The 23,886-nt window shown below is 41.8% G+C and overlaps 2 protein-coding genes across 3 annotated transcripts in view; both read right to left on the bottom strand.

The window, feature by feature from the left end:
* Window positions 1-4,621, bottom strand: part of clstn3 (calsyntenin 3) — a 46,021-nt gene extending 41,400 nt beyond the window's left edge. Inside the window, exons 1-3 of the mRNA XM_079640914.1 lie at window positions 4,251-4,621; window positions 3,431-3,497; window positions 577-699 (exon numbers count right to left, since the gene is read on the bottom strand). Coding sequence (XP_079497040.1) covers window positions 577-699; window positions 3,431-3,497 — 190 coding nt within the window. The 5' untranslated portion in view covers window positions 4,251-4,621. The remainder of the gene's footprint in view (window positions 1-576; window positions 700-3,430; window positions 3,498-4,250) is intronic.
* Window positions 4,622-5,855: 1,234 nt separating this feature from the next.
* lpcat3 (lysophosphatidylcholine acyltransferase 3) lies at window positions 5,856-23,696 on the bottom strand. 2 transcript variants are annotated; one of them, XM_079692332.1, is made up of 13 exons: window positions 23,386-23,696; window positions 20,476-20,583; window positions 19,172-19,278; window positions 16,786-16,879; window positions 16,525-16,562; window positions 13,612-13,790; window positions 13,367-13,475; window positions 12,169-12,255; window positions 11,723-11,886; window positions 9,574-9,721; window positions 9,027-9,182; window positions 7,400-7,535; window positions 5,856-7,307 (listed from the first exon to the last, which is right to left on the bottom strand). In XM_079692332.1, exons 1-12 carry the CDS (start codon window positions 23,468-23,470, stop codon window positions 7,416-7,418), a joined length of 1,395 nt encoding a protein of 464 aa, XP_079548458.1. In that variant the 5' UTR covers window positions 23,471-23,696; the 3' UTR covers window positions 5,856-7,307; window positions 7,400-7,415. The 2 variants fall into 2 exon arrangements, with proteins under 2 accessions (XP_079548458.1, XP_079548459.1); XM_079692333.1 differs by having other exon boundaries at window positions 7,410-7,535.
* Window positions 23,697-23,886: the final 190 nt, after the last annotated feature.

Genomic DNA, 23,886 nt, shown 5'->3' with positions numbered 1-23,886 from the left:
TATCGCAAAGTCCTCTCTCATCATGTATAATCCCAAATATCGTCTCAGATTTCTTATATTCTAATATGGCATGTATGTATTCTCGTGGTTTTAAAAGAATGCAGTGTACTTTTACTCATTATATCCACATCACTAATGAGTATACATCAGAAATGTAACTCTATGAAAGCACTAAGAGTTAACGGTACAATATCATCGCAATTTCCATATCGAGATATTGTTGGACCGTGCACAAGAGACCCTTTTTCATCTGGAGTCCCTGGACAGATGTTGCAAAGTCTCCCAGATGCTGTGAATTTGATCAGAACATATCGTATCTTTGATTTCCTCCACACAGTCCTAGTTTCTCATCCATAACATTCACCTGTTTGCAATTTACAAATTACGTATGACTTGTATATAGACTATTATGGAACTACTTCTATTCTTTTATCTGTTTTATCGTGTTGCACTGTTGCAGGAGCCTGGGACCTAAGATTTTCATCGACATAACTACACTGTAGCTATGTACGAATGACAATAAAAGCCTTGACATCTTGAAAATCTTAATGCGGGAGGGGGGGGGGGGGGTGTTACCAGCGTAGTGCAGAGGAGCATCTTTGTCCAGGGCGAACAGGGGGGGGTTGAGCAGCACCGTGTTGTCGTTCTCCATGACGATCCCCTGGTACTCTGTCTCGATCCATGGCTTGTGCTTATTGGCTGAACGGCACAGGGAGAAAACCAGAGAGGCTTTGGGTTAAATGGAGCAATTAGAAGAAACCATCGTGTCTATTTTTAAACACTCGGTTATGGAAGAGGGCATGGTGAAGTGGGAGGAAACACAATGCACGTATGACCACAAGGACACAGTTTAATCACAGTCGCACAGTTCCTCAGTCTTTCTCCATCGAGGGCCCCTCTGTCTGCACACCTTCCTATTCTGCAGTGTAATTAAAGCCAGCGGGATTTCACCTTATCACACACACAGGGAGCTCTATTGCTCGTATCAATCAGACAAACTGGCCTCCCACGGGCGGCACACCGTAATGCGGGAAAGAACAGCAGAGTCCAAATCAAATGCCTGAGGTTTAATGTGAATCTAACCTTTAATTGCGAATTAATTATTCATCCTTGTGCTGAATGTTCTGCGCTGAGTGATCAAAGGGCAAGTTAATGAGCCAGAAGGATGACGATGTTACACCCCAGCAAAGAGCATAAACAAAATAGTGCCTCCCCTCCTGTTGGCTCAGTCTCTCTCTTAACGCTGTGGAGTTTGGAATCAGACTGAAGCACAAGAGTCGTGTTTAGCAGTTGCTTTGTTGTCTTCACAGTGAATCTTCCAGAAAAGTCTGACTGGAACTAATTGCGCGGTCTCGTCTGTGAGCGGAGAGTCGACAGAGGAAAACGCTGCTGGTTCTGAATCTGATCAAACACCTCTCTTCAAAGACAGGGCCGGGTGCCGCTTGAGTTTTCCGATTATGGAGCCATTCAAACACTTTTTTTTATACCTTACTGGAGAATATAAATGTGTTTCGTTCCTCAGTGGTGGAAAGTGATTTAGCTCTACTCCTCAAGCACTCATTTAATTACAAATTGGTGCAATTTTACATGGGTTTTTCCAATTTCTGATACTTTCTACTTCAACTACACTCAATTAAAGATGGAAATTATTACTAACAACTATAACTAATTCAACATTTGCACAACAACATTAAAATGCTGCTTATTAATTATAATAATCACCTTTTTAATTACACTACTGTGAAAGAGGCTATTATTCTGGAGACTGCTCTTTCATAACATGTTACCTGATCATAGTTTAATTCCATTTTGAATGCAGCACTTTCACCTGAAAAGAGGGATTTTTACATTAAGGTATTTCTACTCTTAGAGTCAAAGTGAATAGACATTTCATCAACGCGGTCAAAAGAAAAAAATAAGCATTTCATTTAACATTTTTAAGCAGAATACCCAACATTTATGCTTCTAAAATAGGTTGATTTGCTGCTTTTCTTGGTCTTTTGTGAGAATAAAGAGAAAATATGTGCGGTTTTGTACAAAAGGAACCTCAAATGGCTTTCAGAAAAAGAAAAAAATCCACAATTGTTTCACTTATTCTAAACTATATGGTTAATCAAGAAGAAGATACATCTGCAGATCGAACAACGCTTACATATTTGGAGGCCTAAAAGATCTCAACCTTCCTACGACAGAAGCTCAAATGCTCAAATCTTCTGCATAGATATTCCAACACGAGCGTCTACACGGAAACAAAATACTCCCAAATTGGTAAAGTCAGGATTCAGATAAGCACGTAATCACAGAATAAGTCAAAATGGCACAATCTTGAATTCTATGTTTCAGTACTGAGAAGGAATTGAGGTTCAATCAGGCCTCATCAGAGATATTCATCCTCTCCTCTCAAGGTCTATCCTGACACCCTCTCCTCCTCCTCCTCCTCCTCCCCTCCTCCTCTTCCTCATCTATTTCCAGTCGTCTGCCATGTCTCTTTTTTGGTCATTTATCTCCCGCCCTCAGTCCCCACAGTTGATCCCCGCCCCTCCCTCCTCTGCTCTGCTCCATAGCATTAATCTGAGCATCAGGCCCGTGGATTACATCCGGGATTACAGATAGAGAGGCATCCCTCTCTCTCTCTCTCTCTCTCTCTCCTGGCACTCTCCTCGCCTGTCTCACTCACTCCCTTTCTCACTCCCTTACACACACACACACACACACACACACACACACACACACACACACACACACACACACACACACACACACACACACACACACACACACACACACACACACACACACACACACACACACACACACACACACACACACACACACACACACACACACACACACACACACACACACACACACACACACACACACACACACGTATATTTTCCTATTCCCTCGTGTCACCTGATCTCACGTACCTCCACCACCTTGTTCCTGCTCCTCCCTGCTTATCAGCCTGCGTCTTTTTGGGCCTCTCCTGTTACATTTATTCCAACACTTCCCCCATCTTTGACAGTCGGTCTCCCCTTCCTCGTCCCCCCTCTTCATCCCTCTCCTCCACCACCACCTCCTCTTCTTCCTCCCTTGTCTGTTTTTATTCACCCTTTCCCCCGCCTTGACCATCATTGTAACAATGATGTTGAATCAGAGTCGTGGTTACCCAGGATGATACATCTGCTGCAAACAGATGCATCATCTTCTCAGAGAGTCACAGCAGGAGAAAAGAGGCACATGCACCCTGCGGGGTCACGAAACACACACATGCATGTAAAGTCTATTTGTGGAATAAAAACTGGTACAGGAGAGCAGCTTCGGGGTAAAACAGCAGCATGGCACGTTGAAAGGTCTCAGTGCTCCCGTGAGGATGTCAGCCATCATCTCAACACATCACAATTAACACAATGACGAGGAAACTGACCTTTGTTGCTACTGGCAACTGAAGTCAAGCAAAGAAGGAAGAAGGAGAGAAAATTCATTCTGTCCATCTGAGGGAGGAAAGGAGAGGTGGGGGGTGAGGAAAGAGGGGAGGAATACAGTACATGCATCAACAATCAGCACAGGAAGAGGCAGGTACAGTAACAAGAGGCAGCGAGAGAGTGCACACCGTGTCAGGTATGTAACCTTTAAGATAAAAGAGACCCTTAAAATAAACTCCAACTTCATTCATAGGCAGCATAAACCAATAATGCATAATTATTTCCGCATTTTCAACAAAAATCAATCTGAGAAGCGTGCCGAGCCTGCGTGCACATACCTGCTTGTGAGTGTGTCCTGTGTCACTATGTGTGTGTGACTACAATTGGTTTTGCATGTGGCTGTGTGGGTGTTTGCCCCTGTTTTAATTGTGGTTTGTGGAAGAGAAAAAAAAAATTCAGCTGCTGTCTTGTGGCCACAAATGAAAGATTAGTCCTTGGGGGTTTTTTAGGCTCTCATTGACATAACAAGCCTCTTCCACTGCTGCAGTCCTTGATATAGGCTACATGACATGCTCTGCAGATCTAATATATATAGAGAGAAAAACTGCAAATATATAACAGGGGGCTCCATCTGGTCACAGGTCGCTACACACACATACAAGAGTATATAGAACATGCTATGCGACAATAATCAGACATTACATTACAGGCTGATGTTGACACACATTACCAGCTCCTATAAATGCGTTGTTACAGCTCGGAGAAGCAGAGGAGGAAATGTCGCAGAAAATGAAGGTTAGCTGAAGCCAGATTTGACATTACCGTGGTGCTGAGTGTGTGACGGTGATGCTCCCGGTTGGTACCCAGACTTTACGCTCGCAGCATCCGCCTCTCACGCCCTGCTGCTCGGCTCGGAAATCCCCTCCTGCGGGGCTTGAAACCAAAACCTCCAGGTGGGGGAGGAAGAGGAAGAGGAGATAGAGATGAGTGTTTACAGCTGAGGAAATGACAAATTGAGACGTATATTCAGCCTAGATTTGGTGGCGAGGAAGATGAGGAGAGCGATGGATGCCCTTGTTTTTTCGGCTCTACACGGAGGAGAGAAAAAACGGTGGGAATATTACGCTGCGTCCCCTCCCTCTCGGTGCTTCTTATCCCGCCCACACTGCGTCCTTCTCCCCTCTCTCTCCCTCTCTCTCTCTCCCTCCCTACCCTCCAGACTGCTGCTCTGGCTCTTTTTTGCTGTTGAACGCACATTGAGAGTGACTCAGACCCAGCAATTCATCTGTTTATTCTCAGCTGTAAGGCACCCTTGCCCCCCCCCCGCCTGCCATCACAACTCCCCTTTTCCCCTTTAAATACAAATATTAATTCCCCACTACTAAAGCTTTCCAACACCAGACTGCAAAATGACGTCATATTGCCCCCTTGCTGCCCATCGTGTCACACTTATAAAACCAATGGGCAGTGGAGTAAAGTAACCAAGTACATTTACTACAATTTTGAGGTACTTGTACTTTACTGGGGTATATCAATATTTTTGCTGCTTCATACTTCTATTCCACTACAATTCAGAGGTAAATCTTGTAGTTTTTCCCCACTGGGCCTACATGTATTTAATACCTTTAGTTACTTTTAATATGTGGATGAATGATGTGAAATATAATCAACACTTAAATCAGACTTGAGTTCCACCTGGAGTAAATTCACAAGCTACCCTGCAGTATACAAAGTCATTCTAACTAGCTGCACCTTTACCAGCTTTGAGAACACTTTCATGATCAATCATTATAAAACATATCATATATATTATTCTGAAAAGGACCAATCTGCACAAGGACTACTTTTACTTTTGGTACTTTAAGTATATTGTAATGCCAATACTTACTTGAGTGCAGGACTTTTACTTGTAACAGAGTATTCCTACACTCTGGTACTTCTACTCAAGTTCAAGATCTCAGTACTTCTACCACCCCTGCCAATGGGTGGGTGGGGGGGGAGAGAGAGAGAGAGAGAGAGAGAGAGAGAGAGAGAGAGAGAGAGAGAGAGAGAGAGAGAGAGAGAGAGAGAGAGAGAGAGAGAGAGAGAGAGAGAGAGAGAGAGAGAGAGAGAGAGAGAGAGAGAGAGAGAGAGAGAGAGAGAGAGAGAGAGAGAGAGAGAGAGAGAGAGAGAGAGAGAGAGAGAGAGAGAGAGAGAGAGACACACACACACACACACACACACACACACACACACACACACACACACACACACACACACACACACACACACACACACACACACACACACACACACACACACACACACACACACACACACACACACACACACACACACACACACACACACACACACACACACACACACACACACACACACACACACACACACACACACACACACACACAAAATAACTAGAGGCCTTGCTTGAAATGCAGCATTTTTAATGAACATTATAAAATTGTATTTGAAAATCACTTCCCCTCCCTCCCTTTCCCAAATCCATCCCCAAGCTTGTTTTTCCTTTTTGTACATTTGGTAGGAATAAGGCAAAAAAGTAGTCTCTTGAAATAGCAATTCACATCAATTAATAATCACCATGTCATGTATAAATATTACTAAAAATCTGGGCCGTTGCTACAGTGAGGTTTGTTCTGTCCATGTGTGTGTCGGACGGCAGCAGCAGCAGCTTCCTCCAGCATGCCATGGATCAGACAATCCAGCCCCCCACCCCTACCCCCCCCCCAAACAAGATTAATCTAACTAAAGAGGCATTCCCCCAGTGGGATGCTTCTACTTCACCCTCTTTAAATACCGCCTGCTGTTACAAACAGAAGAGCGGTGATTGTTTTTGTTTCCGTTGCTTCCAGTTCACATATTTGTCATTTTGAAAACACCATATGGAGATCACATGGAGATAGGATGAATGCAGAGGGTTGACAGGAGTGAGCGTGTTATTGGGCAGTGTTCAAGTCGTCTTCTGCAATGTTTCACTTTTGCATCTGTGCATTTCCGAGCTGAAGGACAGAGGAGTGGAGGAGACTGAAGAGAAGGAGAGGAGGAAACATAGAACAAAAGAAAACCTCAAGGAACATCAAACCGGAGAAAAAGTAAGGGAACAATGCAAGTTATCTCATGAAATATTATCCCAAAGCTACAAAATGTTCTTTTTTTCATATTAAAACTCTATAAAATCAAGTTTTTTTTATATCCCCATCACAAATCAAAAACCAAAACAAATGTACTGTAAAAACATTCATTAATACAAGGCCATTTTGAGTTGGGGATTAGTGTACAGTGTGTGATTTACAGTGCTTGTATAACCACTGGCAGCCATTTTCAAGAAATATCACCTCCTGATAATTATTATTAATATCATTATTATTATAATTAGGTCTTTTTGCACAAAGCATTTTTGTTTTATTACATCAGAAAGAGCCACATGTGCTGGCGCTGTGCTTTAACCTTCTGTGAAGTCTCGCTGCTGCAAAATGTGGGCGGTAGACGTGAGAGAGAAATGAGAACAAAAAAACAAATCGGAGCCGTTGACTCTGAACCCGTTACTGGTGAGTGCAATTCTGTGTCGACAGCATGAAAGTCTCTCAAGTTCAACAACAAGTCCAACGTTTCTTTACAAAAACAAAAAAAACAGGAAATCGCTCCTGATTGGCTCACAATTACCCCATGTGGCACGATGGTCATTTCCTGTAAACATTTCTCCGAATGTTTATAAAAAACACCCTTCCCGTTTAAAACACAAAAATATATAGAAATTTATTTTTTCATGGACATATATATTACGAAAGGCCTTAAAATATGTTCCATTCTGCTCCTCGAAATTCGCAGTTCCCTTCAGTGGATATTTAGCCTAAGTCGGACCTGGAACGAAACAGATATTTAAAAAACTGATTATTGACAGTTCAATCATGACTGAAACGTAATTGCATACAAAAAGTCCAGCGTTTGCTTACCATGACGTACCAAGTTTTAATCCTGTTTTATCTCGCTCCGTTCTTTCTTAGGCACCAGCGCCTTTCGGAGATGTGGCATGGCTAAATAGCCTACGAGGAAGAATACGTGACCACAGAAATAGATGGACGAATACACCTGAAACGCAAAAGATTACAAAACAATCAATGGAAATCCAGATGATACAGGTTTGATTTGGCATTACTGGGCAAAAATACCATAATACATTTGACAGCCTATTGTAATTCAAGTGGTCTGAAAGAAAACGTTGTGAGAAAATCAAAACTGTGACGACGGACTTTTTCCAATCACAGGTCATTCCTATTGGCTGTTCTATCAATGGACTTTAGATGTACATATCTCTTCATATGGTGAAATCTTGATTAAACCACATCAAATCCTACGGGAAAAGTTGCTATAACAACATTGGCAACACTCTGCACTTAAAACTAAAAGTCTGGCAATAATAGGGAAGCATCTCAGAGATAGAACAAATGCTGCCTTCATCCAACCATTGCCAAAAGGCGAATAGCTCATGGCTGCAGTTTGAATAATCCAAAACTATGAGCACCATTTTCTCTCCATCTCTGAACTACTTTGCCAATATTGTAACTTGCTACTTGCTCAAGGTTAAAGCTGCGGGATCATGGCTCTGTTTTCAAATGCCTACTCAAGAAAATCGCCGACACTCGAGAACCTCTTGAATGCAATATGTTGACAGGACATAGAGGAATTATTGCCCAATAATAAACCACCTTCCCCAGCTTTTAGTTGACAATCCTATGCAAAGCTCTGTCTCTGTCGCACCTGTCGCCACCCGAGGGTTTCTGCCTTTGTCCTGACCCAGCTATTCTCTCTGCTCACCCCCCCGATCCCCTGACAGGCAACACATGTCCCTCACCGAGCCCCAGGGTAAAAAACACCAGCCACTCCCCTGTTTCAGTGTAGCTCACCTGACAGACTGTGGACCAGATGTTGAAAACACCTGCCTGCTATCTTTTTTTTAGTAAAATGCCTTGAAGGAAAGAGCCTTAACAAAACAAACCCCTCTTTTTTTTTTTTTTTTACTCATTGATATTTTACTTAAACAAATTCCATATTGTAATTCGAATGGTCTCACTAGCTCTGGGATAGGTTTCAAACTTGAGAAAATCTAACATCTGAAGGCAGACGTTGGCCATTTTACAGAGAGAGGCTCCTATGGGCAGTTCTATGAATGTAGACGCATATACATGTCCCTTCATATTCTAAAAGCTTGATTAAAATGGCAGAAAATCTGAATGTTAACATAAAATAAAAAGGCTTAATGTTTGACCTGTATGTTGTAAATAGAGCTGTTGTGATGCAATCAAGACTCAGACTTAAACTGCCAGTAAAGCACAATTGTGTCGTAAAATCAGTTGCTGCTAAGTTGGTACCCATCTTCTACTAAAACTGGTTCCTGGTGCTGGTTTCAACAAAGTGACTTGAGGGCCTGTCTTTCACGTTTATTGTCCCAAACACAGTTGTGATTCCAGAGCGTTTTTGATATGCTCTTACAAGTCACGATGCTATGTTTGAATCTCTTACATGATTGAGCAGAGAAATCCCTTGTATGTATAAATCTCTCTGTATCCATGTGTGTGTTACCTTGAGCCATTTGTCAAAGGTGAAGAGGCAGAACGGCACAAGGGGGTAGCCCATGAAGAGCCAGTGGAAAAACTGTTGGACTAAATAGATGAGGGGGTAGAGAGGGCTGTTGGCCAGCTTCGTCAGCGAGGGACTGTCCTTCACTAGCGCCAGGGCCTGAGGGAGAGAGATAGAGAGAGAGAGAGAGAGAGAGAGAGAGAGAGAGAGAGAGAGAGAGAGAGAGAGAGAGAGAGAGAGAGAGAGACACACACACGGTTATAGTAATACAATAAAACAACAGCTATATAATAAACTGATGCCAAATTGTGACAGAAGTCAATATTTAATCACATGTTGTTCAGCAGTGAAAAGCATTTCCTCCATTTTGTTTACGCTATCTAATAACAAGAGACTGTCTCTAGTAAAGAATCGGTTTGCAAACAATTATAGTTTTATTGAAACAAGGTAAACAACAAATCCACAACCTAGTAGAAAAACAATACCCAGATGATTTGAGATTCCTGCACATATATATCCTTCTTATGCATCTGCTCATCAGCGCGTGTACCTGTCTCTCTACGGTGATGATGAAGAACTCCATGGAGAAGCACAGGAAGTATCCGGAGTGAAGACCATGCCAAACAGTGAGAAAGAGGAGCGTGGTCACGTGAGACAGGGGCTTATTGCCCAGGAACTTCAACCTCTTGAAGACATGTCTAAAAAAAGAAAAAAGAGGAAAGAGTTATGGTTTCTTTCTCTGACTGAAAATCCAGATGAGGGCAGTCAGAAAGCTTCACGCATCACTGCCCACATGTTAAGCACTCACTCACCTGAAAGTTGTTGTTGCATAGCAACTGAGGTTATATTAAAACATTTCAACAACTTTACATCCCATCATCTTCAAGGGTACTCATCTATTCAATGCTTGCCAGTGTTAAAGGGTCTTTTTACAAACAGAAAGCTCAGGAAACGGTGTGTTTCTCATACACTGGGGCACGCTGCAGTTGTAACGAGCGGGTCAGACAAAGAACATGAAGCACTGCGGCTGACATCTTTGCTTCAGTATGCTTGGAACAAAGTGCTCGTCTGATATTAAACAACATAAGACATAACCTTTCTGATGTAATGGGGGCATCATTTGTTGAACTTCTGGTGTGAGGTGTCTTTGATGCCCCTCTCTATAACAGCTGACTTTTATGAAGCCATTTGGAACAGCTATAAAAAAGGGGTTTCAAACGGCACTTAATTGAAAGTATCTTGTTTGAAGCACACTGACCCCTCGAGGAGCTTCTCCCTATCAGACTTTGTCCTCCTCTCCTCGTACTAATTAGTCATGCCCCTGATTCGCACTGGCTTCTTCCCAACTGTATGCTGGATGAATTTGAAAGCTGTACAGAAATCATGCACGTTCTTTAAATTGCATTTCAGAGGAAGGAGGTTTAATACAAAACTTAACCCATTTTACATTAAACTGCTTAAGAAGAGATGTGACTATAAATAGACTTCTCTTTGTAGGTCAAACAATGAGAGCATTTTGTCATGTCTGTATTTTATCTGCCAAGGTCATGAAGGCTCTTTATCAACAAGCTTTACCGTATAATGTTCTGATGGAGGGGCTGTACTGAATAGTTTCTGTCAGCATGTTTCATTTATTCTGTGTAAAGCGGGCGCGGCTCTAGTATGCTAATTTCTACTCCTTATTTGTCTCACACTGTCTGTGCTGCAGCACCTCTTTTCACCTTCTGTCTGAAACCAGAGCCCAGTCTGCTCTGATTGTTTAGCTGGCCGGCTCTGTTGTGATTGGTCAACCCCTTACAGATGTCCCACCCCTTAGCCTATCACGGACAATGTGTTGGAGCGCTAGCCAATAGAGTTAAATAGAGATGTGAATATGTTACAGAAGTAAACAAAGGAGTCAAAATAGAGGCGTTTCAGGTGGGGGGGGGGGGGGGATTTGAGCCTTTGCAGACCATTTACATGCACACAAACCTATATGACACAATGCAGGAAAGAGACAACCCCAAAAAGCAGAAAAACAATAGGCTAAACTGATATTAGCATGTTAGCACTCTTTGCACGGGTCTGGGATCTTATTCTACACAGGGTTGCTTTCGAGTGTTGTTAAGCTCAGAAGTAAAAATGTATTAAGATCTAAAACAGACATGCAGCCACCTGTATTAATAAAACAATCCAGCAGCACAATAAAGTCTATTTATCTAACCAAAATAACAAAATCTATTTCTCTGTGTTTTAGGGTAATGACGTAGAACATTATAAAAGCCATTTGGCTCTGCGTGCTGAGAGGAGTGGATCTCCACTACAGAAAGATGCCCCTCCTCTCATGGTGTGCGTTACGTGTCTAATGCATTCAACTGAAATGGACCATGTAATAAACTGCATGCTTAATAAATTGCTTTGCTCACTGTGGTCGTATGTTTAAAACGGTTTATGCATGAGGCTCCTGCTTGATATCAAACTTTGAACCCCCTCCTCAGATGTGTCTCCCCTCCCTGTGACGACTCCTCTGGTGTGAAAACAAACTGTGAAGAGAGGCTGCAGCCGCATGTGATGCCAGGCGTTTACTGTGAAGCACTGCCACATATGCAGATTGGAGTGAACTATAATACCCCTCTACTTTACTGCCATCATCTAAGTCAATATTTAACTTCCACAATCACGGTTTGAACACAAAGTGAGATAGCGCCTTAACAACTGACCTGGCCACCCAGGCGTTTGTGTTGATGTTGAAGGAAGAGATGGTACCTCCAAAGAGAGGCGCGGTTTCAAAGACCCACACCTTCATGTTGGCACAGGCGTCCCATCTGTGCTCACCATCCACCACACCGTTGTAGCCTAGTCCAGATAATATACATACACCCTCCTGCAACAAAACATTTCCATCTCGTGAGATCGCACCATAAACCATGAGAACCTGATAAACTGGGAATATTCCCATGGGCTGATCAGGGTGCGACAAAAAAAGGATCTAATTATGTGTGAGTGTATGCAAAGGTATGTCAAGGGTGGTGCTTTACTCTTAATGCTCTCTATAGTTAAAACCAGCTGCTGTCTGTAGCTACAGCTCTATACACGTTATTCTAGGAAACAAATCAGTAGGCCGCTTTTTTCAAATTCATTTCATGCGAATCAAGAGGTTACTTACCGCTATAACCCAACAGCTGACATATTTATACAAGATGACTTTAGCCCAAATCAGAACAAACACACAGCGATACCAGAAGGGCTGAGCCTGTGGAAAACACAACGTTTCATATTTTAGACAAACTACTTTTTTTGTTCTTACAAACTTTAAGCAAAAACAATAGATGAACATTATCAATATCTAACATTGGAAAATAGTTTATAGGTAAAGTAGCACGCCAACCAGGCATGGCCTAGGAGCAGCAAATACACTTTAAAGGTCCCATGTCATGCTTTTCCGGTTATCACCCGTCCCCTTGTGTGCTATGAAGGTTTTTCTGCATGTAAACGGTCTGCAGAGTCACAAACCCTCAAAGTACACCCTGTAGCGAGTAAAACTCTAACACAGAGAAGACCTGTCTATGCTGCCCCAGAACGCCTCCTTGGAGATTTCTCTTTTTCCATTGTTTACTCCTTGGGTATAGTGACGTATTTCAGGTATAGTGACGTAACGTAACGTTACTTTTGGACATTGCGAGGCTCGCTGTTTCGAGGAATCAGAATACCTTTATTAGTCCCACAGAGGGGAAATTTGCAGAGGAGCGTGGGACACTGTGAGCGGGACACTGTGAGCTGGCTCACTGGTGTGGGGTCGGTGAGACAGCGAGACACCGTGGAACTCAGCCTGAGCACACACACAAACTCCCAGCCAGGCTGCGGGTGTGTGTTTGTTCGGGGCTGGGTTTCACTGTGTCTCGCTGTCTTGCTGTCTCGCAGACGGCTACTGGGCTCACAGGGAGGGGAGGGGGGGGGGGGGGGGGGCAGGAGCTCCAACAAGCCGTTTAGGACAGAGAGTGAATATACACACTATACAGAGATGCTGTCTGAGAAACCCATGTGAGTTTGGAAAATTGCACAATATAAATCTATTCTAGTAGACCTCAACAATGGAATTATGATCAGTAGAAATAGCCATGACAAGGGACCTTTAAATATACACATCAACAGAAGATCAAAGAGGTATATATATTTATAAAATATCTATAGAATACACAACATAATACATATTTTAGAAAACCAAACTACTACAACTAGAGTGTTAAAAGCTTTCCATGTTTTTCCTGTGTTTCTTTTATATGGCAATGAGGTAAAGAGATTTACATATTCAGCATGTACAAGGTTATTGAATGATTTATGTTTTTAAATATTGTCGTTCTCACCTCATACTCGTCTGTTAAGAAGTAGCTGTCTGGGTAATAGGGACTAAATATAGTATATATCGCCAGGCAGACAAAACCCAGAGCAAACCTCTTCATAGCCGGTGTAACGCTGGAGGAGAAAGACGGACGAGATGACGATGGGAGATTAGCGGTGGATATTGCAAACAGCGGGGGTCTGATACTGCACAGTTGGTTTATTGTACAGAGAGGACGTTTCATCACTGGTGATTGTCTCCCTCTTGTACCTGTTGGGAGGCTTTCCGGGGCTGTCGGTGAGCTCCCCGGCCACCAGCTTCTGGTAGCTGCGCAGCGTGAACTGGGGCCCCACCAGGAAACCTCCGTAGAAATAGGAGAAGCCGCACACCTCGAGGAGGGAGGGCACCGAGGGGAGGGCGGCCTTCTTCTGCTCTGCACTCAGCTGGGACTGGAGGTTAAGGACACGAAAAGACATATATTAAAGAGGACAGAAGGAAGGATGAAGAGAGGAGAAGAAGGGAGCCGAGAAAGGCCATAAGTCCTTTTGACAGCATGTTAGAAGACTCAGGGACGGTTTCATCCCACAGGCCATTGAATGTTGACACAGGAAATATCTAGTTACAAAAGGATGACTTTAGAAACCATGTTGACTGACCACAAACTCAATATCGCTGCACTGAATACTTATTAACTGGCGTTTAACTGCAGGCTGTACACTGTGTACTTTACATTGATAATATTAACCAGATGGGAGCAGATACATTTTGACACAGATACAACAGAATGAATAAGCACAGCGTAAACACTCATTAGAATAAAAATCAAATAAAGCAACAGAAGGGGAAATAAAAGCTGTCAAGGACACACGAGAGAGGAACCAAGCTCACTGAAGACGAGTGAAAGAACAGGAAAAGGGAAGGGCTGCTCAAAAGATAGTTTTTGAAAGGAAATGAGGGGGAGGGAATGATATGATGATTCCCTCTATAGTAGCTAACTCTTTGGGTTGTGTCATTGTGCCTAATATTGCATCAATGTGATAAAGGAATTTGGAGTAATCCAGTGTATTAGTCACACTTCCTGTATGTGGTTTGAATCAATTGAGTTTCAGTAAAAATGTGTCATGTGTCAGCGCATTTCAGCCGTTTTTGGTTGCGTTTCCACTAGGGGTAGTTCCGGCTAGCGGCTACTTTTTCAACAGTTTTCACAGTTTTCTGGCCCTCGATAGCAATAATTACATTAAATGCTTAGACATTAAATAAATAAATGTCATCTGTGGAAGCCGTGGTACTGTAAAAAGCACGACCAATCATCTGAGCCGGCCCGGCTAAAGTAACTGGATGGCCTACCTGCCTGTCAGCCTTCCATCTGTGCACAAACTGATCTCGTGCCCTCATTGGTCATGCGCGCGTTCGTGTGTGTCCTCGCGCACTCAAGCTGGTTTCTCCATTCTTACCTACCCTACCTTTAAATAATGCAATAATTAGAGATACGCCAACATATATATGAATCTAAGTTTGACAGAATGATATTCTTGCTTTATTTTTTTTCATGTTCCTCAAATGTAAAACTTGTGCTTCCTTGCAGCAGTCAAACGAATTGTCGACTGAATACAAAATGTTTAACTTATCCTGGTAAAAGTACTCTCAACTACTAACACAATGTTAATTACATTCAGAAAAAATACCCCAGGAGTGATTTTGAATAAAAAGAAAAAATAAGAACGATTCTAGGATAAGACGAAACATAAGGAGGGCATTGGTTTTTATATAATTCCACGAAGGAGGCCTATACATCACATATAGCACACCATTTCTCCCTCATCATCACACACCCTCTGCTGATATTTCTCTCCCCTTTACTGTGTCCCGTTTCTCCCTCTCTACTCTAGCATCTCTTTTCTCCACAGAGCCTTTAGTAGGCAAATAGAGCGCGTCTGACTGCAGCTACGTATAAAGGAGGGAAGGCCGAGGGGTCAGAGCAGCTCGACAAAGCCCCTTTGTTATGTTGCAGTTATCTGAATACAGCTCTGGGTTGGTGGTAGTCATGCTTTAAGGTTTCTGTCACTATAGAGAGAGAAGTCCCTCCCTTTCCGGGGGACCTCCATGGGACCTTATTTCCGGAAAAGTATGTATTGAAGTGAATGGAGAGAGAAAGATTATCTCTGGATCCCGTTTGAATTGTGCCACGAATTACACATATGATGTTTGTCAATTTAAAAAGATAATTTTACAAGTCAAAAAAATTAAAATGTGTCGTAAAACTGTGAAGTAACACTTTTTGTTGTGTGAAACCGCTCAATGAACTACATCTCCCGTCTCGCACCACACACCCAGACGGCCGTCACGTTGGCACATTTCACTTCTTTCTTTCAGAACGAGGCGGAAAGTATTAAAAGAGGTGAAAATCACTCCAAGTCTGGGCATGTTGAGAGCTGTACATACACACAAGGGGAGTTAGTCGGTTCCTAAGAGCCAGCATGCGGGACCGGGATTCTGGGATTTGTAGTCTTTCTAGTTGCATATTTTTCATAGTCTTATATTTCAACAGTTTTACGACAAACTGTGACTTTTTTGACATGGAAATGATTTTTTAAATTGACAAACATCATATGTGTAATTCGTGGCACAATTCAAACGGGATCGAAAGATAATCTTTCTCTCTCCATTGACTTCAATACATAATTTTTCCGAAATAGGGTCCCACGGGTCGGAAGTAGATGGGCGGGACTTCGCCTCTCTATTGACTCATTTCAGCCTCTCCATTTTGAAGATTTTAAGATTTGTTGATAGGAAATCTTTGAGTTTTGAGCTGAACATTTAGATTTTTTGATCAAGTGTTTGAAATACAATTTGTAGGCTGGGATATTTCTGCAGCTCCACAATACTTAACAATGTGGTTTTAACAGGTCTTACCATTTAATAAATATTGTGCTTTCTGTGAATGTAATAATGAACTAGCCCATTTTGCAATTTTGAATAAATCTGTATGTTTTCACATCGTGATCGTCTGCTGGTTTTTGGTGAACACAATCAGATATCCTGCAACAACTCCACACGACAGAATGACACAAATAAATGACAATAACAGCAACTAACAGACAACAAACAAAACTCAAACAAAGGACATTCCACATGAACGAGGAACGAGGAAGCAGGCAAAAGCAAAGAGATCAACAAACTCACTGGTTCCTTCCCGCCGTCATAGTAATCAAATGACAAACCTGTAATCAGAAAATGCATCTGGTGTCAGAAACTATGTTAGGGTGACTAGTGCTTGATGACATTATCATTTTGATGAACACTGTTAAAGCATGCAAAGGCCATGTCAGCAGTTCATCAGTGTGTTAATCACTAACTGGAGAACAGGGGGAGATAACAACAATGGCAACAGGAAGATATGAAATGGGAAACCATCTGGAGGGAGAGCAAAGAGAGTCAACTCACCAACAAGTTTGAGTGTGAGGACACAATGAGGCATGGTCCACTTGATGTCATACTCCTCTGTCGCTGTGTAGTAATACCCTGCCAGCAGGTACACCTGCAGGAGGGAGAGGATGACATGACAAAGCAGATGTTTATCAGAGCTCTACATCAGAATCGAAATTCCTTTATCCGTCCCACAGAGGGGAAATTGTTACAGCAGTATAGATAGAGACTGGGGAAAAAAAGAACACACTATTAAATCAAAAAGGCATGCACATAAAAGTAGAAGGCAGTATTTATCAAATAAAATAACAAGTAACATTGTAGAATACTGTGTGGTAGTGGGTAGATTGCAGTGATAAGCTAAATTAAATGATATATTTACATAATAACATACAGATGATGGTTGGAATGGAGTACCTAAGACCGCATTTACACGGGAACGCAAACAAACCAAATTCAATATCAAAAATGTATTCCGTTCACACGGATACGGCTCAATAAACGTGTCCTTCGCACGAGACCGCTCGACCCGCTGGAGTACATGGAGAAAAGTAGCGGATACAACCCATTTAGTTCTCGTGTAAACAGCATCTAAGCAGCCAGTAGTAATAACATAAGCTAGGAACGTATTGCACATAAGTGTTGTTGCCACAAGAAAGAACAGAAAGGGGAAATTCACTAAAAACCAATCACAGGAAGTGTGGTGCTGAATGCAAAGGAAATCTGACATGAGCACATTCTGTGTAAAATGTGGTTTCCATTATCAGGCTCCTATAAAAGGGTTGAGCAATAAATGCAAAAGCATGCAAAAACACCGGAACCAGCCATCCCCAAGGAAGGATGTGACTACATCATGAGATTATTGGTTATAGAGTGGACTGGGATGAGTCCTAAAACCTGGTAAAGAGTCAGCATTGTGCCACTTCTGGTTCTCTCGTCTCAAAGTCAACGGTTTGTTGATGGTTAGAGGGCTGAAATAAAGTCTGTGGTTAAACAAGCTGAAGAGATTTTAACGCTTTGTTTTCCATCATAAAATAAGTCAGTTAATACTCAACTTGTTAATATCCAAAGCTTCTATGTGTCATAAAAATGTTGGTTGCCAACAAGTGACTAACTTATCTACTAAACATCCTCATGCTGATCACTAGCCAGCCATGTGACCAGGATGTATTTACTTTATAGCTTAACGCTAGCTCTTACTTCAGGCAAATGCATTTACTCTTAAAAAAAAAAATCCCAAAGTGCTGTTAATATGTGGAAACTATCCTGCTGAACAACACATGTAGGTATTAACAAGGTGTTTGTCACAGTTTTTATTTTCTGCTATACAGTAAACCGATATCCAATAGAAAATACCCTTGCTTTTTGTGGAAGGACTCTTTGCGATGCTAACGTCCCGATCGGCCTACTAAAGTACGTCATCAATGCACCCCTCTATAGGTGGCCCTTAAGGCGCATTTCCACTGCAGGGCCTCGCGCGGCTTAGTACGGCCTTGGTAGGCCAGGCTCACTTTATGCTGCGTTTCCATTACAGTTTAGTAGTTGGGGTAGTAACTATAGTAACGCAGTGTAGGCGGAGCCGTGATGTCGTCTTCAATGCGAAACACAAAACCAACATCAGCCGTTGGCTGTTAGCCCTCAGAGCTCACAGTTCCTCATATCTGTTCAGAAACTAGACAAAAGTTAAACAAGTCCAAACCACAGACTGTCTGTGTCATGGAGAATACAGTCGCTGGTTTATTTATGTCTGTAGGCCGTTGTTGTGAGTGTGGACGGTCGGAGCATATACTGCGTTAGCTTAGCAGATCTCCATTCAGAAAACACGCATTTTAAAAGGTTTTTCACCTGCCGTCTGTCTGCAGACTGGTCAAAGCATTCATTCATGGTTTTTACTAACCGGTATCAGTATGTTGTTACTTCTGCATCATTTTGAAACGTGTATTACAATTAAATAACGGTCAAATATGTTCATTGTGTTGTAGTTGCCAGCGATTCTCTCACTAGTTTAGCATACTCAGCCCGGTTGTTGGCCCGGAAAGAACCTGGATTTTGGAGAGCCAGAAAACTGTGAAAAAGTATCCGCTAGCCGGGACTACCCCTAGTGGAAACTCAACAAAAAACGGGCCAGGCACGGCACGGCACGCTTAAACCGCGCTGTAGTGGAAATGCGCCTTTATAGTACAGGTGGAAAACAGTGTGGAGACATTAACAGGGAAATTAAAGGAAACTGCAGAATGCTGGTATCAGACTGTGCAGACAAACAGAAGAAAGAACAAACACCAGAGCCACTGCAGTAACAGTCTGACAGGGGACCAAAGGGAGATAACGCTATAAAAAAAAGTAAGCCTGGATGAATTGGATAAAAAGGGGAGAGGAAATAAAAAGACACAGGGGGACGTCTCACCATTTGAAAGGTAAAGCTGCTCAGGACAGTTGTTATCGTCCTCCCCATGAGCCTCATCATCAGGAACTGGACGAGGACGCATACTGCAGAGTGATAGATCTGAGGGCCTGGGGAAAAAGATGGCAGGGGGGGGGGGATGGTGAGTGCAGTCAAGTGTGAGCTGTAGGACTGGACATGACAACGGCATGTTTTCCCTCCACACTTCAATACTGGCACAGATGGAAAAAGAACAACACGGCATGTCCAGCATACACACTTCCCTTTCCCAAGAGTGTTGGGAGGGAAAGTATTCCATAAGGAGAAATATAAAGCAACACACCTGCTGTTACACCCAAGTGCAGCCACAAAACAGAAAGAAGAAAGATGGATGTCAGCAGTTTATGTTTTACTATGGCATGCTAGTCTTATCTCTGAAGACACTTCATTCATTTATCTTTTTATCTTATCTGGAGAAGCACTTCCGACCTTAAATGTCACTTAGGCAATTTAGAAATATAAGGATTGACCAAAACTCAACGATAATCAGTTTTTTATTATATGTGACATGTGAAAGCATCAAATATTACACATTTTAGACGCTGGGTCGAGCTAGTGTTTGACCTTTACGCTAAGGAATTAACATTTTTTTATGAATTATAAGAACGGTTGATGAATAATTAGCTGAGGCTTTACTCGTGAATTTTCTGTTTAAATTAGGAATCTTTGGGGTTCGAACTGTTGGACAAGCTATTTGAAAGCTGACCAAACAATATTTTGCATATGAAGACATCTTAAGAAATTAGGTTTTAAACTTAAAAAAGGCAAGAGTGCTTTCTGTTCAAGTTCAGTCTTTCCTCCGTCACATTATATGTACGTTTTTGGAGCATCACATCGGGCAAACCAGCACTGTATGTTCAATAAAAGAGCTTGATTCTGCCAGTGACGGGCACACATTTGCTATCATACATTTCTAAAAACATTATGACGTACATTGAGGGTGCGTAATTGCCCTAAAGGATGACGTTGCAGCTAATTCAGTAGGTGCATCTTGCTCAATAATTGGCCAATTTTGAAGATTGTTGTTCCTTTTAGTCAGTTGAAAGCAAAAACATAGGGAAAATGGGTCCTGGTTGAACACAAGACGTTTGCTAAGGTTCAAGGACACAGGTTTTTTGTTCCATTGAAATTAATTTAAAACTCTTGGTGTGTTTACAAGAAAATAAAAAGTGCAGTTTTAAAGAAAAACCCCAAAAAATCTTAACCACCTCAAAGAATAGGAGCTTGACAACAAAATCTTTAAAACCGAGGCTTCCTCTTCATCTCACCAAAGTTGAATGCAGCTAGAGCCAGTCCAGATATCGCGTGGAACAAATTTATAACGGTGGCTGTCTGGTAGAACAAATACTTCCGGTACACCAGAGCACAGGGATACCCTACAGGAGAGAGAGAACGAAGGTTAAACACAGCTTAATATCTGCCATTGTTGACCCCCCCAGATATCAACAACACTGACCTTGTGGTAAAAAAACCTCATGGCACATACTCAGCAGCACATTAGTACCATTTGTGTGTATTTGTGTTTGTATGTATGTATGTATGTATGTATGTATGTATGTATGTATGTATGTATGTATGTATGGGGTTAGCAAATAGTTACAATTTGTGTGAATATTACATTTCCTTTCATTAGCTGATGGTTTTCCAAAGAGACGTGCAATAAGTGCAACAGACCTTGAAAATACAAGACATTGCATCAGCTCATATACAGTTTCATATTTAAATGTGCTTCATTTGAGTAGTTCTTAATGTAACATTGAAGCAACACATTTCCATCTGCCTTTTAAAAAGAGGGCAATTATCTTTAATTTTTTTCTAATTGTCAACAAATCCAATGAAGCGACTAAAAGCAACAATGTAGTGTCGGTGCGGCGGTTAGAGGCTAATGTATTCCTCTTTGACATAGATTGTGGTCTAAACACACCGTTGCACATGATCCTTAATGACGATGAAGAGCAGAGGGCACAGGTTTATTTTTAAGTCAACCTCACATGAACCGCAGTGCTGCCATATACAAACACTGGTGCACATTAATACTTGTGTATTTATATCCAGACCAAGTTGTTCCTATTTGAATGTTAGTTTGCAGTGACCTGGAGTCAAGGTAAACTTTCAAATAGAACGATTACAGTAAAAATATTAAGAAAAAAAACGATAACAATGTCATCTTTTAAAACAATTAAACCATAGTTTCTACACGTGTCTGTTAAGAACATATAAAACGTACACAGTCCAATATGTCAAGTGTGGAGCTGCTGTAGGGAATTAGTTATCTGAACCATGTATGCAAAGTATTTCTAACATCACAGTGCAGCTCTTGCAAAGTAGTTGGTTTACATTTCTTTGTTTAGCAGACAATACTTCTGTTATTTCATGCACCACAGTTGGAACCATGGCAGCAATATTATGCAAGCCACATTGAGCCAAACAGGGACAAGGATCATGCAACAGGCTGACTTAAGTTTCTTTCAGGCATTAACCAACCAAAGTCTGATCTGCAAGGCCATGTTCAGTGTATTGTATTGCCGTTATGAGGCGGACACAGAGAGAAATATACGTGTCCATGTGTCAGAGCAAAGTTCAGAGAGGACAGCATGGAGGTCACCCTGTCCCAATCCAGACCTCTGTTACACCCTGTCATTTAAAAGTACTGCAACACATGCTATAATGAAACTGCAGATACTACATTTATCAAAAGGCTCGCTCCAACCTTTTAACCCCCTCACAACGGTCTCCCCTCTACTCAACAGAGTGGAAAAATGGAGGGTAGGGGGGCTCATTTTGGCAGCCTGAGCTCATTCTCCTTGACAAGCAATTCCCTCCCCCAACCAGATTGGGACTATTATTTTCACCAAGACCAGTCTCGATCAATTATGCAAAACCCACAGCACACAAACAATGTTACTTTGTTTTTCTGAATCATTTGAAAATTGTCCAGCTAGGTTGACATAATTGTGTAAAGTCTGTAAGCTAGTTCAACAATTGTCAAGCTTAGTACAATATTTCACACACACAACTATCATGACAGTGGCAAGTTGGTTGTACATTTTTGAATGATTTAACATTTAGTAAGTGTACGATTTATTTAAAGGGTTACTGGAGATATACATTCAGTTTCTCAGGATACAATAGTTAATTAGCTAACAAAGCAGCAGTCCAACACAACTTTGAGCTAATTCAACAACATATTACACAGGAAACTAGCAAACACCACTTTCATGTCAGTTATAAGTTAGCCGTTTATGTTTAGAATCAGTTTAGTTAGTGTGCTATGTTTGTAAAGGCTAACTTTATATTTGGTTTCTCCGGATATTTATTTACCTAGTTAACATAGTAGTAGTCCTGCAAAACTGGTTCGGTTGCTAGTTCAACAATAAGGTATTGAAACTAAATATTTTACACGAAACTAGCAAATACCACTATCATATCAGTTACAAGTTAGCCGTTGGTATTACTGTTTGGAATGAGTTAGCGTTGAGTTGGTGTGGTGTTTATTTTAAGGCTAACACGAGATATATTTAGTTTCTCGAGATATTTATGTACCTAGCGTACACAGTAGTAGTCCAACACAACTGGTTTGGTTGCTATTGCAGCAAAAAAAGGAAATTAAACCACATATTACGAAACTAGCAAACACCACTTTCATGCCAGTTATAAGTTAGCCATTGGTGATGATGTTTTGTATCAGTTTAGTTAGTGTGCTATGTATGTAAAGGCTAACTATAGATACATTTCGTTTCTCGGGATATTTATCTACCTAGCTTAAAAAGTAGTAGTCCAACGCAACTGTTTGGTTGCTAGTTCAACATTAAAGACATTTAAAAAACATATTTTACACGAAACTAGCAAACACCACTATCATGCCAGTAACAAGTTAGCCGTTGGTGATGATGTTTTGAATGAGTTAACGTTTAGTTAGTGAGCCTTTTTTTGTAAAGGCTAACTAGAGATATGTCTTTTAGCTCAGGTTTTAAGGACACTCAATATTTATCTCAATATTTATCCAGCTAACACAGACCAACTGATTTGTAGCTATGTGTCAGTGAGTACCTGGCTGAGCGTTATGTTAGCAGTGAGTGTAACAATCACACAGAGCACTTAAACCTGCCCGCTGATGGATGCCATTCCGGCTAGCTACACCACAACAACCCGTAAGTGATTCGTGAGGCGACACTCACCGATTAAAATAGATAACATTAGTCGAACTGCTGGCTCCGGGGAACCTAAGGACTCCGAAAGATTCGCCAGCAAGGGAGCCGCCATCTTTCTTGTGGGCGGAAACGTCTCTTCGCGACGGTTCAGTGAACTCTACTGACTCACGGCAGACATCCACACAAACACACGCTCTTTAAAGGCCCTTCAACCTGCTTCAAAGTTACACTGTGGGATTCTCCTCCTACTTCTCCTCCCCTCCGGTCTATCTATAACACTCTTTTATTGTTTTAACAGCTTTAGATTTGATTTATGGGCTGACAGGTCGGCTATGTGTAGCAGCACAGCGCTAATGTAGCAAAGCTGTTAACTAGTGCATGAAAAGTGTGTGAGATGAACCCCCGATTAGACACACAAGTGACAAAATGAGTCTGAGTGTGCCCTCTTGTGTAGACATGCAGGAACAACACCAATAAAAAGATCCATGTAAAACTGTTAAATGCATGTTTTAAAACCCCATGGGATGG

The sequence above is a fragment of the Notothenia rossii genome (genome assembly GCF_949606895.1).
Source record: "Notothenia rossii genome assembly, chromosome: 7".
Lineage (NCBI taxonomy): Eukaryota > Metazoa > Chordata > Actinopteri > Perciformes > Nototheniidae > Notothenia > Notothenia rossii.
Note: the sequence above shows the minus strand (reverse complement) of the source record. Positions and strands in the feature narration are given on the sequence as shown.